Below are 18,733 nucleotides of genomic sequence, written 5' to 3' on the forward strand. Positions count from 1 at the left end.
CTTGAATGAACTTATCAAAATTATTAAATAAATTTACCGTTAAAGGTTTCGTATATGCGCGTGAGTGTGTGTGCGTGCTCGCGCGCGTGTGTGCGTGTATATCTGTGTGTTTCTGTATGTAAGTGTAAGCACAGTCGAATCTGTTTATATACATGGGAATCCACCCAACTACGACAACGAATGCGTGAAATAAACTCATGCAGATAAACAAAATAGCAAAGGGCTAAGTAGCTCTTCCCAGGAAACGTCTTCACCCACCTTGGCCTCCATGTGACCACCTCCATATCCCACGTGCTTGCGCTATACACACTCTACCCAGTCGTTATTTAATATACACCGACACTGCAGGTGCGGACAATGCCGTCCGTGGGTTTCTCACAGTTATAGACACAATACATACTACACCTATAACACGCCAAGCTTCGTTGCCGATCCTGGTCGCTATAGAGGCTCACGTTTTGTACTTGATAGTCGTCTCGGCCTGTGTCATTGCTTGCTTAGCAGGTACGAAAAGTACAACCGACGCTTGAAGTTTATTAGCGTTGCATGCAGGGCCGATCTCTAACTGACAGATCGTATAGGTAACAATTTGCTCTATGGCAGGTTTATCAAATGTAAATATTTGATCTATACGCGGTGGAACATTTCAAGGGTCTGACAAATGATATCAAGTTGGGTAAGGACTTAATAAATATATGATATATGACAGGTCAAAGCTAAGCTTAAACACATATTAACCCGGGTCTCTTTGTGAATGGCATAATGTTATCAACAATTTCGTTACGCGTGAGGTGGTTGCAAAACGATAAAGCTGTATGCGAATTTGACACAAACTGATATCCCACTTACAAAGTATTGGTTTTCTGTCGAGTAAAAAAAAGATAGGTTATAGATGGCAAAAAGCTCAGCTTTGTTACCTGATTTTATATTATTTACGAAGTTGGCGAATCAAAGACAGCCTTGCCAAATATTGCGTCGTGTCACGAATTTAAACATTTCAGGGAGTATCAATTGCACTGTCACTTTATACATATAATGAAGGAGGTAGAGTTTCCAGGTTAAAGCGTCAGGTAGTCATGCAGCACCCCTGTTCGATTCCCCGCAAGGACACAATGCTGAAGTCCATATCTGGTGTCCCCTGCCGTGACATTGCTGGAATATTGCTAAAAGTGACCTAAAACCATACTCATGCATTCACCATACATCTAAAATCGACGAAAGAAACGAGGAATCCCAGAGCTATCTGAAGGCACTTGGGCTGCTTTATAGGCATCAGCTTAACATAGACCATAAACATGAAATGAGTATATTGTAGCTTTAAGGAACAGCTTGGTGCCAACCCTTGCAGTCTCTAGCAGATGAACCTTGTGTTACGTCAGTTTCATGACATGCTTATGTCGATTTGATCTTTGACTGCACTACCTGTTAATACCATCAAACACGGCTTTGCATTGCCATCCCAGCAGGGTATGGGCTAAAAATAGATTTACAAAAAAAACCCAAACATTTCTGTGTTTACATAATGTAAGTTCTTCCATTACAGCCTGTGAGTTCGGGAATGATATATAGGTCTGCGGAGCTAAACTTAGTCGATTAAGCATGTCAAGTCAAGCTGTTAGAGGTAACGGTAAATCAAAGATAATTTACTGTTGTAAATAATCGAAGCCGAACACAAAAGTCTATCTTGCGGATGTGCACAGCAGGCCGGTTATGGTTAAAGAAAAACAATTCGACCTTACTCCTTTAACGTTGCTTGTGACTCGGAGATACCTTCGAAAGAAACCACTCTGACCTAGGATCCCTCCTACTATCTTATCCCAACTTCATGAAGCAGTGACGTCATCATTTATTACTCTGGTACATATAAGGTGCCTGCATGCCACGCTCACCATGTGTTTGTATAACACAGCTTGTAAGTGATATGATTAATGTCGGGTTGTAGCTTTACGTTTGTTAATAACCGTTACGCGGGGACTGCCTCACAACAGTTGAATACATGCATATGACATTGCCATGTCCTGTGTTCGGGAGTGATTGATTTGGGCTTAACGCTTAGTAGTGAATGAGTGAGTGTAGTTTTACGCCGGTTTTAGCAACATTCCAGCAATTTCACGACGGCGCCGTTAGCTCTATACACTGTACTCAGGCTGGGAATCGACATGAGTTAACGACGTACGTGTATGCTTACAGTGGAAAATATACTTTAGTGAAAGCAGGGGCATGAGGATGGTACTGACAAACCAAAGATCATAATCGTTGCAGATTAAAACCAGCTGAGTGGGTGAGTGAGTTTAGTTTTGCGCTACACTCCATTCCATCTACATGGAGGCGGTAAATACCGGTAATCGGATCAGGCCCAGACAATCAGAAATAAGCCGAGGGAAGTACACAACGTTATCAACGCAGAATAAACGGCCATTTTACCGATCAGTAAAAATAAATGTATAATACGAGGAAGTCAGGAGCCTATAGTGCGGTCACGTGTTATAGTAACGGCTGCAAATACCTGTCAAGTAACCTGTGAGAGTGAGTGAGCTTAGCTTTACGCCGCACAATATTTCAGCTATATGGCGGCGGTCTGTGAATAATCGAGTCTGGACCAGATAACCCAGTGATCAAAAGCATGAGCATCGATCTACGCAAATGGGGTACGATGACACGCGTCAACCAAGTCAGCAAGTGTGACCACCCGATCCCGTTTGTTACCCTTTTCGACAAGCATGGGTTAACTGTTTAGTGAAGACCAGCTCTAACCCGGATCTTACGGGTGTAACATATTTGGAACATCCTGGGTTAGTGACATGAATTATGTACATTGGCATTTCAGAAACCAAGGAATTTGTCAGTTTCTTTTGTAATTTAAGCACTGGAGATATTTCACTTCATTTCTTAACGGTTCTTTGCAGCGGATAAGTCCTTTATACATGCATGGAGATATTTAGTTTGTTAATGTCAGAAACAACGTGGTACTGACCAGTTTCTGAAAATCAATATCTATCATTAACATCTAGCTCTCGAGTTTTGCAGGTGTACAAAATAGCGAATTCAGAGTCATTGATATCTGGCAATAGTAAATTGCCAATGGGTTTAAGAAGAAAAAAGTATTGTTATACTACAAGTCCCTTAGTGAGTAAATTATTTTAGTTTTGTGCCCATTTCAGCATCAGCACGAGGAGGGGGAAAACCAGGAATGGGTTTCACACATGTGGAGCATCGAACCCGTATCTTCGACGTGACGGGGCTACCCGACGCCCACACATCTCCTGATACTTTTCTACTCGTGGTAAGAGAAGAGAACGATAGTGATGGCTATGTTAAAAGTAATTCAACTGATGATCGCGTTGATTATTACAATGACAACGACGACGACGGTGGTGGTAGTGGTGGTTTAGGTGATGATGATGATGATGGTGGTGATGGTGATGATGATGATGATGATGTAATGTAATGTAATAACCGCGGATGTGATAACCGATGTGATGGTGGCAGTGATGATCTGATGAATCTAAAGATCATCAAGTTGGTGCTCTTGACCGGATAAAGACAACTGAGAGTTTTCTAGCCATCGTTGTGGTATGACTACTTCCGGTTTGGGTTCTGGTAATTGTTTGAGTCATGTCAAATGTCATTCTGGGTTAAGGCAATAAACCCTCCATACACACAACCTAAGTAAGCGAATTAAACAAAACCATTGACGTTGCCTTTCCTGGAATAGTAACGAAATGAAGAAGGATTGATATTAATAAGATTTGAAACGACTATGTTGAGGATAGCCAGTCTCGATTCAGTCGGGCGCAGAAGGTAACTAAACAACACAGTTAACACTAATGGATACGTGAAATCACTGATGACTTTTCAATGACGAAAAGGGGGAAAACGTTCGGTGTGTTGGCAGTGAGTTTCACTTTACATCACTTTTAGCAACATTCCAGCAGTATGACAGCGGGGGGTTCAAGAAATACTCTCCATACATTGTACCCGTGGAGAATCGGCGTGTTCGTCGTGACGAGGAGGGTTTTAACCACTTGGCTACCCTCACCACCCTGCCTGTTGACAGCATCCACCGTTCACACAATTTACAGGAGTCTTACGCCACTCAACAGTACACCTGCAATAGGATGGCAGTCTGTGACACAAAATTGATGTCGTCTTCGTGTGCGATGTTGCAGTGGCAGTGACGTTATAAGAACGTTGATATGTTGATTATCTGATGATGTGTTAAATGTTCTGTCGTTTTGTAACAGTCTGTGCTAAATGTTCTGGATTAACCAATGATTAGCCATTGTCAGCTCGTTTAAACCAATGTTGAATGATCTGTTGGCGCGTTTCAACCAATGTTGAATGGACTGTTAGCGCATTTCAAGCAATGTTAAATGATCTGTTGGCGCGCTTCAACCCATATTGGAGTTATCTGTATGTTTCACGTTCTGTTGTGTGTTAACTAATTTTGGAAACTTTGTTAGAGTATGTTTCCAAAAACTGGTTAGGAGGAGTGTGTGAAATAAGGCGGAAAATCACTGCGTGTGTTCGGTTCAACTGCATATTTCAACCAATCAAAATACGTTTGTTATACACTGTCACGGAGTGTTAACTATCGCTGTGACAAGTTGAAAGATAACTCTAATGTCGGAAATGATTCGTTATAATTATAACTTTCAAATTTCGCAACGAAATGGAAGAACAGTGGTCGTTTTAAGAACAGTTGGTTTTCAGTGGCTAAATGGACATTTCAGAACCGAACTGGATCTGCAAGTCAGGGACTGTGAATATTCCCGTGCATAGTTGATTGAATCCGTATTAATATTTTACACCCGCTTCACACAACCGATAAGTTTCGGCATGTGATTATTGTTGGAAACATAATACCGGTCTGTTCACAGTCTTAGTCAGCCTGAACATTAACACAGGAATAATGTACTGAGACTTCACTAGGCACGCGGTGAAGCAGTATGTGGTGTATTATACTTTCCTGTTGTTCTGGTCATCACCAACTGGTTCTCGCTGTCACAAACTGACCAGTCTTGACATCACCAGCCAGTGTTGACATCACCTTGGAGACTTGACATCGCCGACCAGTCATGATATCACCAAACAGTCTTGACATCACCTACAAAGCCTGACATCACCTACCAGTCGTAACATCACCAACCAGTCTTGGCATCACCAACTATTCTCGACAACACCAACCGGTCTTCACAGTCTTGACATCATAAACCAGTCTTGACATCACCAACCAGTCTTCACAGTCTTGACATCATCAACCATTCATGACATCACCAACCAGTCTTGACAACACCAACCAGTCTTAACATCAACTGCTTAATGTTATGCAGTCAGGAAGGGACTAAACTGTGTTTATCTACCCTTGGTTAATTGTGCCGGGGTATCTAAATAGGCTATCATCACAATCACAACCATTAAAACTGCACATGTATTTGTGCTAATAAACAAACAATACCTACACTGGTGCTGAATTTAAAGAATTTTCTGGATGCCAAAGTCATTTAGTTTTACGTGATAATGGGGCCGGAACAGGCCCCGAAACGTTGTATGAAAAGAATATAAAAAATATGACATCCAGGTAATTCTCTTTGGCCATCAAATAACATCTTCGGTGGGGTCATTTGCATGGTATCATTGGACAAGATACTTTTAGATTAACATTGTCTCAGTTCACCCAACTGTAAAATGGGTACCCGTGAGGGTGTGGTGGCAATGACAATGTTCAGTTCATTACGGGTAACATGCAGCAAGTTTGCTTCCACGGGAGTTGAAAACTATCAGAAAGTACGAAAGCGTCTTATGACCGGAGATAGTAATGTCCGCATCGCAGTGTTCCTGGACATGATGGCCATATAAGCGGACTATTACTGTCTTCTTAAAATTATACAGATCAAGCATCTAATACCCTGCTGCTATCTCCATGTTAGCTAATATCGCAATCGCAATCAGCGAGGAAAAACGGAAAGCTTAAGGGGACAAAAGAAGTAAAAGGCCAAAGAAAGAAGATGTATGAACTGTGCCCATGAACCTAGTTAAACCGTTATAAGCAGCTCCCTTAAAACTGTCCTAAAATACACTGCCGAGCGATAGAAAATCTACACTTGAAAACCATTGGACTTGACTCCACAACTACAAACGTTATCATTGCGTTATCTACCTTAAAATTGTCGCCGAAACACAGCATACTTTAGTTCAAATCACAACTATAACACTATCCCTATCGATCAAGCATTTCTTATTTCACCATCAAACATTTGAGCAGATTTTCTTAGGCAATTTGGCAATTAAAGATAAAAGTATTGGCAGAGGAAAAACGCACAGAGGGGAATTATTGACCCGGCTGCCGTCGCAACCTTAGTCCTACGCCAGTCGTAAGTCTGTGCCAAGGTATGGCAGTTACGATCACTTGGGCGCAATAATCGCTTTGTACAACGGCATCCGGGATGTACGTTTGTTTGACAGGTATAGTCTCAGGACAGTGATATAGAGAAGCAAAGGCAGAGCGAGAGAGAAAGAGAGAGCAGGACTTTCTCAACTCACCCTCTCCCTCCGGGAACATAAATAATTGTCCCCCGGCTGCACCGATACTTGTCCTTAGTGTCCTCAATGTCGAAGTCCTCCAGGAGCTTCATGACAACCTCCTCGTGCATTTGTTTAGTCAGTTCCGAGTACTCCCGCTGTAGTTCCGGTCTGTGTTGTCTCCCCTTTTGACCTTTAGGATTGTCACTGTTTATATCTGTTGTTGACACAAACAACTTAACGTCATCGTCTGAGGGTCTTAGACGGCTTCGAGAATGTCGCAACATTGTAGTTACTTCAACCTATCCCTTACATACAGTTTACACAGATAGTTCTGCACAATTTGTTGATCTACAAGCTGATCGTGGCAGAATTAGCACAGCAAAATACAAGGATTCTTTTATACTGCTTTCAAAACAGTGCCAGTTGATGCGTTACAGTTTCCTTTAAGTCATGGGTTCTTAAAAATGAATAAGAAACAGTAAGAAAACAAATAAGTACTGCAGCCGTTAAGGGCAGCGAATCATTCAAAGTCAAAACAGGAATTCCTATTTTTGTTGCTAGATGTTGCACTCTGTGTCCTGAAATTCAAACCCGAGGACAACCTGCCAGAAACTAGTAAATCACAATCAGTTGTTGAACTGCCACATTGGTCTGTTCCATGGGTGATTAACAGGGTTCATTTTGATAACTGCTATTGTCAATTATCCCAGGTTTGTCTTGCAAAACTCACACACATGGTTTATCACCCCGCCCTTAAATCAATTCGAAATTATTGTTCTTCAGAACCAGGTCAGGGAATCCAGGACGTTCAAGCCAAAGAATCCATATCTCATAATGAATATCACAGAGTCCACATCACATCCAAACATCCTTCACCAACCGAGCCAATAACTGATGAAAGAACTTTAAGAACATTTCAAGTTTACGTTAATGAACCCATCCTGCGTGGCGTCCCTTAGCAACTGACACGGCGTACCTAGTAACCGTGTGTGAATCTGGTTGAGCAGGTGCTTTAGATATGTTGCGGTAATTGGGCGGACATTTGATCAGTGTGCTGTATATATGTGTTTCAGTTTCTAATAACATTCGCGGGAGAGTGTTCCAGAATAGGCCAATCTGTTCCGCTTGCGTGCTCGCCAGATTCAGATAAAATGTAATTGCTTGTAGGACTCTGTTTCCACTAGCCTGACAATTAGGCTGGGTGAAACATGTTGTGGCTGGGCCATTGATTACCTTGTTAAGCTCGCATAATGTAACCTTAATGTAACTATACTCTGCAACACGCTATCTTGTAACCGCTGCTGTAATAGAGGACATTGATCGCCTAGTAAGGTTCAGATAGTTTATATAGTGTATAATATAGAGTATAATATAGAGTATAAAAGCGCTGTGCGAAGACGAAAAAAGTTGGTCCACTTCCAAATCTTTTTTTGCTTTTCAGTGTTTTATTTTTTTTTCCATTACAGCAAATTTGTACACACAGACATATGAGACAGGAACATTTCCTGCTATGTATTGTCTGTTTATTGTTTAACGTCGTCTGTTCCAACTATATGATGGCAGTTTGTACATAGTGCCTGGACCAGACAATCCAATGATTGATATCATGATCATCGACCTATGGGATACGATGACATGTGTCATCCAAGTCAACGAGGTCAACCACCCTCTAATTTGTTTTGACAACGTTTCATATTCCACAACACTGCCAAATACCCTGACACTCCGACTAAGTTTAAGACTTTGTACTTGTGTCTAAGCAACATCAAGTGAGTTTAATTTTACGCCGTTTTCAGCAATATTCCAGCAATATCTCGGTGAGAGACACCAGAAATAGGCTTCACACATTGTGCCCATGGGGAGAATCGAACCCGGGTCTTCAGCGTGACGAGCATACGCTTTAACCACCGTCTCTCTAACCAACAGAGATCACACTCGTATATAGTGGTGCCCCGTTTAAACGGTTTATTTTGGCTTAGTGACCTTTTATATTCGTGCAGATATTCTAAACAGTGATTGGTCGGAAAGCGTGGTGTCGGGACTGTCAGGGTGATGGCGGCCAACTTATGAATAAATCGTGATGTTTTTAAACAGCATATCTCGTATGCAACACTGGATCAACTTCAGGTTCAGTCAGTTCATGGTGAATTTGCAAAACAATATATTTATATCACTTTCTGTAAAACGACGCTCTCAGTGACGCAAAATGATCTGCTAATTCGCAAGTCAAAGGGAAACAGTTCTTTCAGCCACAGGCGGTGTCAGTCCAGATCACGAGATATAATTACTGTCAGTATTATTCAGTTAACTCCACATATGATAAATCTTGTCTATTTTAGCACACACAACACAATACACATGACATCCACGCAAGGGCTATTATTGCAAATGCTATCTCATGTTAGAAGATAGGTAATCATGTTATGTTAACACGGTTATCTCCCTTTACACAAATCAATATGGCCAACAATTACATTTTACGACCCATGAACATAACTGGATTTGCGTGTAATTGCTACCACTTGTTACAAACGAGAGCTTTATGTTATGCTTCTGAAGGTTCTTCAAAAGATCCGTTTTTGGCAAACAAAGCAAAAAAAACCCCAGTGATAACCACATGGGAATATAGAATAAAGTAGTCTTCAAATGTATATATCGACAACTTGATTGCCTCCCTTCGACCACTTAATTACCTCCCTTCGACCACTTGATTACCTCCCTTTTATGTCTGAGTAGACGAGTTTACACCGTATACGAGTTTGGTTTTACGCCGTGTTTAGCAATTTCCCAGCAATGTCACGACGTGGGAATCAGAAATGGTCTTCATGCATTGTAACCATGTAGCTCAACAAGATCTGATGTATCTGTTATATTCCGTTTTTTAGAACCTTCAACACTGGAGAACGTCTGGAAATGTTCGGACTCGTTCACTGGATGATCCATTTGACAGACTTTGAATAGTGCCTGTTTCCACTGTAGATCCAAACTTCTTAACACAGCAGAGGCGGTGGGGTAGCCCAGTGGTTAAATGCCCTCTCGTCACGTCGAAGATAGGGGTTTGATTACACACGTGGGCTCAATATGTGAAGCCCATTTCTGGTGTCTCCCGCCGTGACATTGCTGGAATATTGCTAAAAGCGACGTAAAACACTCACTCAGTCACTCCCTTAACGCCACATTATCAGCTAACGTATTCGTTTGTTGTTTGAATTATACAATGTCTAGTTTTCATTCTAAATATATCTATAAGGTTGGCTCATTTCTTAAGCATGCATATCCAGACCAAATCGAGGTTGTCAAATCGGGACCGTCAAATCTTGTGCGTTCCATTTCGTAGCCACATCAATTTCACAGTGTCACAATAAGTACCCAAATATTACGTTTTAGCCAAGTCACGATCAATACATTACACTTTAAAATACACTTGGTGGTAGCCTGTGTTTGCTTGCCACGTCAAGAGCTCGGGTTCGATTCCCCAAACTGATGCAATCTATGAAGCCATTTCTTCCTTTATTATTATTTTAGGATATTTTTATATCGCGTGCTCAAGGCGCTGGTATTAGTTTCCTTCGATCCTTGGTTGTCCGTCTCAATGCCACATTAGCAATCTCAACTCCGTGGGGAGTATACAACTCTTGCTGCCACTAGGCGCACCAAGTTTATTGCGGCTCTTTCATCCTAACGAAACACCCAATTCTCATCTGGGTGGACACATAGTCACAGTACTTTGTCCAAGTTTACAGCACGTTGCTGCACCCGCAACTAGGTGTGTGCACGTGTTCATGTGACCACCACCTGGTCATCTACCAACGGATTCATGGGTTCTTTTAAGTGCACAGGGTTGTGTACTGCACACTGGTGGTTTTGACAACACAGAAAAAGTCTACAAACAAAGCGGACTCCAAGGTTTTTACACCCGATCACAGATGGGCTCGATCCCGACACCTCAACATCGCTGGATCACTAGCTGTATGATATTGCTAACAGCAGAGTAAAACTAAACTCTCTCATTTTTAACATGCATTCTAGTGGACCAAAGAGATCCCTTTGTCAAACTCTGCGAGTTCCATTTCATAATTACATTACATCACAATGTCATATAATATGTCCTTAAATGTTACATTTCAAATACTCACTCTCAATACACCAGTCCCTTGACATATAAAAAGACACACATATATCTTCTTATAGCGAGGTACTATCTCCTCAAGTCCCCCACCCCTCTATAGATAGCACGATGTTGACATGCAGTTTTATGGGTTATATTTATCAACGCCATAACGCACTCTCACAGAGGAGACTCTCAGGACAATGGGAATTGTTAAAGAGCAGTCGACAGTATTCTTCACCATATATTCCTATTGTTTCAGAAATGTTTGAAAGTAATAAGTTGATAAGACATGGCCACTGCTTCACTGATCAGTTGGTGAAGCTGATACCGTACCAGGTGTACGAAGCGTTGAGAGGGCATGACGCGTTTCAAATGTTAAGCACCCACACTGCCTATCTTCCACTTGCGCCACAAAAGATAATTTTATCAATACTGAGCCTCAATGTTCAGTAAGTAATATAGACTACATACAACCAAAGTCTTTCAAATCATGCTGGGTGATTTTTACGTTGAATGATGTTGCATCGCCGTGACGTCGTCAAAATAAGAGAAGACGCATTTTACGTAACATTTTTTTACAGCCGCCGAAACACACTCACAAATACACACATACAACATAACCCCAAACTCTCACTCTTACCCCAGTATATAAGCATTCTCTGTATAATGAGGAAATGTGTAATTATATTTTCATATATAAATAAACAACATATTTTTCATGCACAGTTTCACATTTTGTGACAGATATCGCGCTAATAATAATTATTGCATTTGATTTGTTTATGAACAAATCACCGCCACTTCATAATCGCATTCACTGGTTCACATTTGTTTAGCTGTATGCTCATGGATGGCTGTTGATCACTGGATTGTCTGGTCCAAACTCGGTAATTTACAGATCGCCCCCATATAGTTGGAATATTGTGCCGTAAGACTAAACTCACTCACTATAATCTCATCCGACCACCCATCTCAAGCAAATGATATATTACCAGTCTGTAATTAGGCTTCGAAAAACTATACACGTCATCTTATGGAAAATAACTGTAAACTAAATAGTGTCATATTTTGTAATTCACCGGAGTGAAGAAGCAAATTAGACGAAACTGACATGTACTCTCTCTTCGTATTTCTGACACTGTCCTTGAACATGATATATCACTGTAGACCCGCATGATATGCTCCTTAACTGTTAGTCCTGTTTGTCAGGGGCATCAAATATCTCATCACAGTGTTGAAAATTGGACGCTTTTTAAAGCAAATATTAACCAGTCAAAAATATCACTAAGCGATAATCTTGACAACACAATTACGCCAGTGAAATATTGTATGGTAATTTCTGAATGTTCAGTCGAAACGATGGGTTTTTCAGTTCAGTATTAATTGCACGTTGCATTTTTAGAGTGCATGTGTTGGGTTTAATGTCTTTTAACATTATAACGGCTAAATATCGCATCTCAGATGCATGAATGATTAACTCTTTGGGCAGTATATGATGTAGAAAGGGACGACTTTGTTGAATTTGTGTTGTGTTTTGTTTTGTTTTTCTAACGACGCACTCAGCATTATCCCAGCTATATAACGGCGGTAGGACAGTGATCAGACAACCCAGTGATTGACATCATGAGCATAGACCTGCATAATTGGAATACGATATAAATAATGAAGTCTGGACCAAACAACCCAGTGATCAACATCATGAGCATCATGATATGTAGATCGACGGTATATGTGAACCACGTCAGCGAGCCTGACCACCCGGGCCCGTTAGTCGCCTAATACGTCACACACTGGCTGCTGGTGCATCTCAGTGTTATTGCTCTAATACAGCGACATATGGCCCTATTAAATCCCACTGAGATACCATGTCTCAGTTCGATGCCCAACTCCCACAGAGTATACCGTCTCCGAGACGACCACTTCCAGTTAAACCCTTTATAGCTACGAGTCAGGCAAGGTAACAGCAACTAGCTTTTTCTGTCTTTCTGTATCATCAAACAATTATTTCCCCTCTCAGGCCAGACCTCTATCTGCTTGGCCACGGAGACACTGATTTTGCTGACAGCCAAGGAATTAGAACAAGAACGAATCTATCCTGGACAAGCTGGACATAATAACAGATTAAATCGGATTAGTTTGGTCAGGTTCGTGTTCTTGGACCCAGAGCGTTGATCGTGCGTTTAATAACTTGTTTGCCAGGTCTAAATTCTATCATTTAATAGTTACAATGTATATTCCAGACGCGGCACACATCAGGCAAAGAACATGCTGGAGTTTGAATCTGCTCTCAGCGTATCCTGACTCTACAGAGGGACGTAATTATGCTTAGCAGGTAGAGACGCCTTACTTGAGTTCATCAAATTTGTTCCTGCTGTGGAAGAACTATACAACCAGGCTGTCTTACCATTCACAAAACCACACTGTCTAATTGTTTATCATGTACGAATCTTTCCACAGCCACGATACTCTTACGCATGCCTGTGAGCTAAAGTATATAGCAACAGTACCAGAGGAATTCTGCGTAATCTGCACTTGAACCGCATTATTTTCCCTAGACCCCACTCCAACCATAATGCAGTCAATCTAAATGACATAGATAAAGATTTCCCGCACTTTCACGTCTAACTGGAGCTCTTTCTTATAATAATATAAACAGCTTGTTTCAGCATCAAATTTATAATTATCCTTTTCGAGAATAGCTGATTCGTAATTACCGGTAAATCATGCGGGTTTGATTCACACATGTTATACTCATGAAAGAAGAGAATTAGGCTTGAATTGTCCAAATTACAAAAGGCCTAGCCCAGTTGCCACAAGGATAAATTTGCAGGATATAAGAAACGGGAATTACGCACGGGGAGTAAGGAATAATAAGTATACTCTACAATCAGAGATATCATTTAAATGTAGAGCATATACATACAAACATTACGGTTTTCGTCGCCGAAGAGGGAGTGAATGAGTGGGTATAGTTTTATACAGCCCTTAGCAGTATTCCAGCAATTTCACACTTTGTAACCATGTAGGGAATCGAACTCGGGTCTTCAGTGTGACGAGCCAAAGCTGTAACCACAAGGCTACCCCCACTGTCTTCACTGATGGAGAGATACGCATTGCCGTTTAACATGAAATGTATGTCTAATGACACATAAAGCGTAGTTAAATCATGAAATGTTGGACTGAAGTGTAACGTCAACATTGAGGTTTAATGTTAGGTTATGAATATGCTCACACTACAGATACTGTTGTACCCTGCAAACAACCCTTCCGACAAAACACCAATAACATCTGTAAGTAATATACACTACTATTAAGTTTTATCGATATTTTATCGATATTGCAGTACGTTCGAGGGTCTGTGGAACCCTGCGGTGACCTCGGCTCGTCTTCTGAGCCTTAAAGGGAGAGTAACCTCAGCTAAATTGTCATCCCCAGCAAAAATGAATCAGTCCATTGAAATTCCGCTCGTAATGTCTGAAAGTACATATTTTCACCACATAAATCAGCGTGCGGTGGTTTGTGGTGTGAAATGAGCCCCACCAGATCTATTGTGCCAAAAGCAAATATACAGAAACAGTGAAGATCCTTGGAGTGGCAGACACAATACCAAGTGCAGCGAGGTTAGACTAAGGCTAGTCTCTGAATATATATAATATTGATAGTAACGGATAATTCCATTTAAATTGGCAAGCAGCCCAACTCAGATGGGGAACCAGAGGGAAATTAGACTGCTTCATTTAAGGCTTTTGCTTTGCTGGGGGATGAGCAGTAGAGAAAACATTGTGGTTCAGGGACGGGGAGACATACTACGGGAAGGTTTGTAGCGACCTCTGGCGTGTTACGTAAGTCTCCAATACCTATCACAAGGGTGGCACGGGCGGGACAGGTAAGATTAGGCTAATCAATTGTTTGTTCACCTCAATGCGTAGCGGACACGCAACAGAGTTATCTAACCGTGATAAGGGTCTCCTGCGTTAACAGGCATCGTACGCTGGTTACACGCTGTTCGGAGCTTAAGACTGGCATGATCAGTGTGACAGTTGACCGTTCGTTGACCTCACACACAACTGTTCGTTATGTGTATCTTCCTTCGCTCTGTCACTATGTACACCTTTCCATAACTTACTTCATCTCACCGACTGCCAATCACCACCCTTCGTCCCATGACAACAGAGCTCTCTACCACCCCATATCACCACCCATCCTTTCTAACATTCGCGCTTTATTCCTACCACCCACCGCACCTTCCACCCCACCTTCGCATTACTCAACCATCACTCACCAGACCTTGCCGTAACCCACCGCACCTTCCACCCCACCTTCGCATCACTCAACCATCACTCACCAGACCTTGCCGTAACCCACCGCACCTTCCACCCCACCGTCGCATCACTCAACCATCACTCACCAGACCTTGCCGTAACCCACCGCACCTTCCACCCCACCTTCGCATCACTCAACCATCACTCACCAGACCTTGCCGTAACCCACCGCACCTTCCACCCCACCTTCGCATCACTCAACCATCACTCACCAGACCTTGCCGTAACCCACCGCACCTTCCACCCCACCTTCGCATCACTCAACCATCACTCACCAGACCTTGCCGTAACCCACCGCACCTTCCACCCCACCTTCGCATCACTCAACCATCACTCACCAGACCTTGCCGTAACCCACCGCACCTTCCACCCCACCTTCGCATCACTCAACCATCACTCACCAGACCTTGCCGTAACCCACCGCACCTTCCACCCCACCTTCGCATCACTCAACCATCACTCACCAGACCTTGCCGTAACCCACCGCACCTTCCACCCCACCTTCGCATCACTCAACCATCACTCACCAGACCTTGCCGTAACCCACCGCACCTTCCACCCCACCTTCGCATCACTCAACCATCACTCACCAGACCTTGCCGTAACCCACCGCACCTTCCACCCCACCTTCGCATCACTCAACCATCACTCACCAGACCTTGCCGTAACCCACCGCACCTTCCACCCCACCTTCGCATTGCTTACCTTACCTGCCCATCACCTCACCTTCTCATCATTCACTTAACCTTCCCCTCACTCACCCCACCTTTCCAATACTCATCCATCCTTCCATCCGTGCTTCTGATTTCCCATCTCTCAATCCACCTTCCTAGTTCTCACCCCACCTTCCTCGTTCTAACCCTACCTTCCTTATGCTCACCACGCCTTCCTAGTGCTCAACCCACATTCGCTCCACCTCCTTATTACTCATCCGGCGTTTATATCATTTATCTCACTTCCTAGTACTCACCCCATCTTCTCATTACTCACCCACATTCCCATTACTCACCGACCTTCATATTTCTCACCCGGCCTACCTATTACTCACTCAACACTCCCACCTTTTCCATCACTTACTCCACCTTCCTATTACTCGCCAAACCTTCCGTACTCCTCTCTCCGCCATCCAATCGCATACCTCATGTCTCTATTCCTCCTCCACCCCACCCCACCACCCAACTTAGCCTTTTCCCCCTCCACCCTGCCTGACTATCACCCCCACCCACAACCATCTGCCTATATCGTCTCTGTGCCAATATCCACCCTTCCCTGCCCTTCCATCTCTACACCGGTCCACCCTTCCCTGCCCATCCATCTCTACACCGGTCCCAACACCCTTCCTTACCCTCGCACTGCCCATCACCCTTCCATCACCGCCTCTACTCAACCACCCCCACAAGCCATCACAAACCCATTTCCATATAGTCCAACACAATCACTAATTTTCACACATGTATTCCCACACCAATTCCCCCAAGCCACCCACTTCCCCTCTGTAATCCCCTGACATTTCACTCTCTCGTAATACCCATCACAATCTGACATAACTCCGTCAGCTCAACGCTGGTGAACTTCAGGTCAAGGAGCCAATGTTACACCACCTAATCACTTCAAGACATCGAAGACATCATGACAAAGATAATGTCCAATGCTTGCATTGCCATAACGGTACATGGGTATATGACATGACATGATTCAAAACGCCCATCGATACAACCTAGTTACATAACCTGGTCCTAACAACGCCTCTCAGGTTAAGATATATACCAAGCAATTAAATTAAAAACAACCACTGAAACATGATTACAAAGGAAAAGTATCAAATCTTAAGACTGAAATCAATAATACATACCCTGGCTGTTAGAATCACTTTCCCTGTCGCTCATCACATCAGTGAAATGCCCATCGTCAAAACAAACCTAGCATTTGAGTCAACCGACAGTGAAGAGGATATATTGATATAATATTTATGACCCCAACAGCTCGAGTGTGACAGTAGGCTTGTAGCACACACACACCAAAACATCCCACAGTCAGTGATCAACAGCAGAGCAGCAAAACACACCACAGAACATCTCACGTCTTCAAGTGCAAGCAGTTCCCATATGCTCTATTATTTATTCAACATCGTGTATTAAAATCACCAAGTTTATGTTCAGCGCCTCACTATAACGCGAAAGGTACGACAATATACTGGCATATCGCGCAGCATGTAATTGTGGTACAAGTGAAATGAATTCATTTTATCTTTTGTGACTTGGATAGAAACTCGAGACATTATCTGAACATATTAAACTGGGGTTTAACACGGGTCAAATGTGTAGGCAATCAGGGTTAAACGTTTTGTGGAGGAAACCTCAAGTCAACCCGTCGAGGTCTAATAATCAATATACTGCGATGACAACGTCGTGAAAAAAAGTGAAGTTGTATTCAACCACAGTCGTTGACGAGACGAGATTTGCATGTCACACCCGTGGGCCGGAATGGCAACCAGGCGCAGTCCTTTGTAGGTGCTGAGAATTATGTTAAGTGCGGCACACAAATCGTTATTTGTAATAAGATATGTATGTTAAGAGGTAAAAGCTGCGTTAGCACTATGGGATACTGTTTGTCTCGGTTGTTGTCGAGTGCACAATTAAGTGGAAACATACATTTGTGCACATGAACTGCAGTGAATGGGCATGTGTGTTGGTTTGAATGCATGTATGGTTCGTCGTTGTGGATGTTTTGTGCCGACGCTGCCGCAGATGTCGGGGAGCACCCACCGTTGGACAAAAACTGTGTTGGGCGGGGAAGGGACACTCACAAAAACTCTTCATGGCGTCAAGTTTGGGCTGTAAACGTAATTCGGAGAATCTGCCCCCTGGGTTTTTAATCCTTTGTACTTGGGGTTGGCGAATGTTTATTTGCTTGCTGTTTGGGACTTCGAAAGGGTGGGGGGGGGGGGGGGGCTTGGGGTGGAGGGGTGTAGAATCCTCTTGATAATCTAATTGGAACACGGTTAAATATTCATACATACGTATGCACGCATATATCCATAAGGGCCTTTTGGCACTTGCGAAACCCTCAAACACGTATAATACGGACAAACCTTGTAATATTATCAGGGAGGAAAGTGACTCGAACACACGATCACAGGATTCTGGAGTGCCCAAGGGACGCAACTCTGCATAGCGAAATTCAGCGCCTGGGACAGCTTCGTGACCGGTGGCCAGGCCTCGTTATATAAACATAAACATAACATAGTCCGAAAACAAAAAAAACAACAACAGTGGTTAGTATCATGATCACCCTGCTGCTGAACAAGATGACGTATGAGTCATGTGACACATAGGAACCTGAGAGAAAAATATACGATACTCTTTAATACTCTTGTTCCATGCTCTGTTTTTTGTGAAGAGCCCACATAAATATTTCACTGGAAGTCAAGTGCCACTGACGTATACCCCATTATAACGAATAGTGGGGGCAACGTGCTCGGAGTCAAAATTGTTTAAAGAGCATGTACTCATAACAGATATGGGGGCTATAGATATGTAAGCCTATTTGAGAGCCTCTTAAAGCTGAACACATAACAGTGTTGCAGTTGTCGGGGCCTTGTAAGCGTGATTGGGGTTGGGAGGATGGCAGAAGGGACGGGCGTGAACCGGTATAACAGTCACTACTCACTATCTACAAATAAGGGGTCGGTGGGGTAGCCTTGTTGTTAAACCGTTCGCTCTCCACACTGAATACCCCGGTTCGATTCCCAACATGGGTATAATGTGTGAAGCCC

At 42.9% G+C, this 18,733-nt stretch overlaps 1 protein-coding gene across 1 annotated transcript in view; it reads right to left on the minus strand.

The window, feature by feature from the left end:
• LOC137272495 (uncharacterized) overlaps nucleotides 1-16,985 on the minus strand; it is a 30,118-nt gene extending 13,133 nt beyond the window's left edge. The window contains exons 1-2 of the mRNA XM_067804879.1: nucleotides 16,811-16,985; nucleotides 6,544-6,739 (exon numbers count right to left, since the gene is read on the minus strand). Of these exons, the coding sequence (XP_067660980.1) occupies nucleotides 6,544-6,739; nucleotides 16,811-16,844 (230 nt within the window). The 5' untranslated portion in view covers nucleotides 16,845-16,985. The remainder of the gene's footprint in view (nucleotides 1-6,543; nucleotides 6,740-16,810) is intronic.
• Between the last annotated feature and the right edge of the window lie 1,748 nt (nucleotides 16,986-18,733).

The sequence above is a fragment of the Haliotis asinina genome, chromosome 2 (genome assembly GCF_037392515.1).
Source record: "Haliotis asinina isolate JCU_RB_2024 chromosome 2, JCU_Hal_asi_v2, whole genome shotgun sequence".
NCBI lineage: Eukaryota > Metazoa > Mollusca > Gastropoda > Lepetellida > Haliotidae > Haliotis > Haliotis asinina.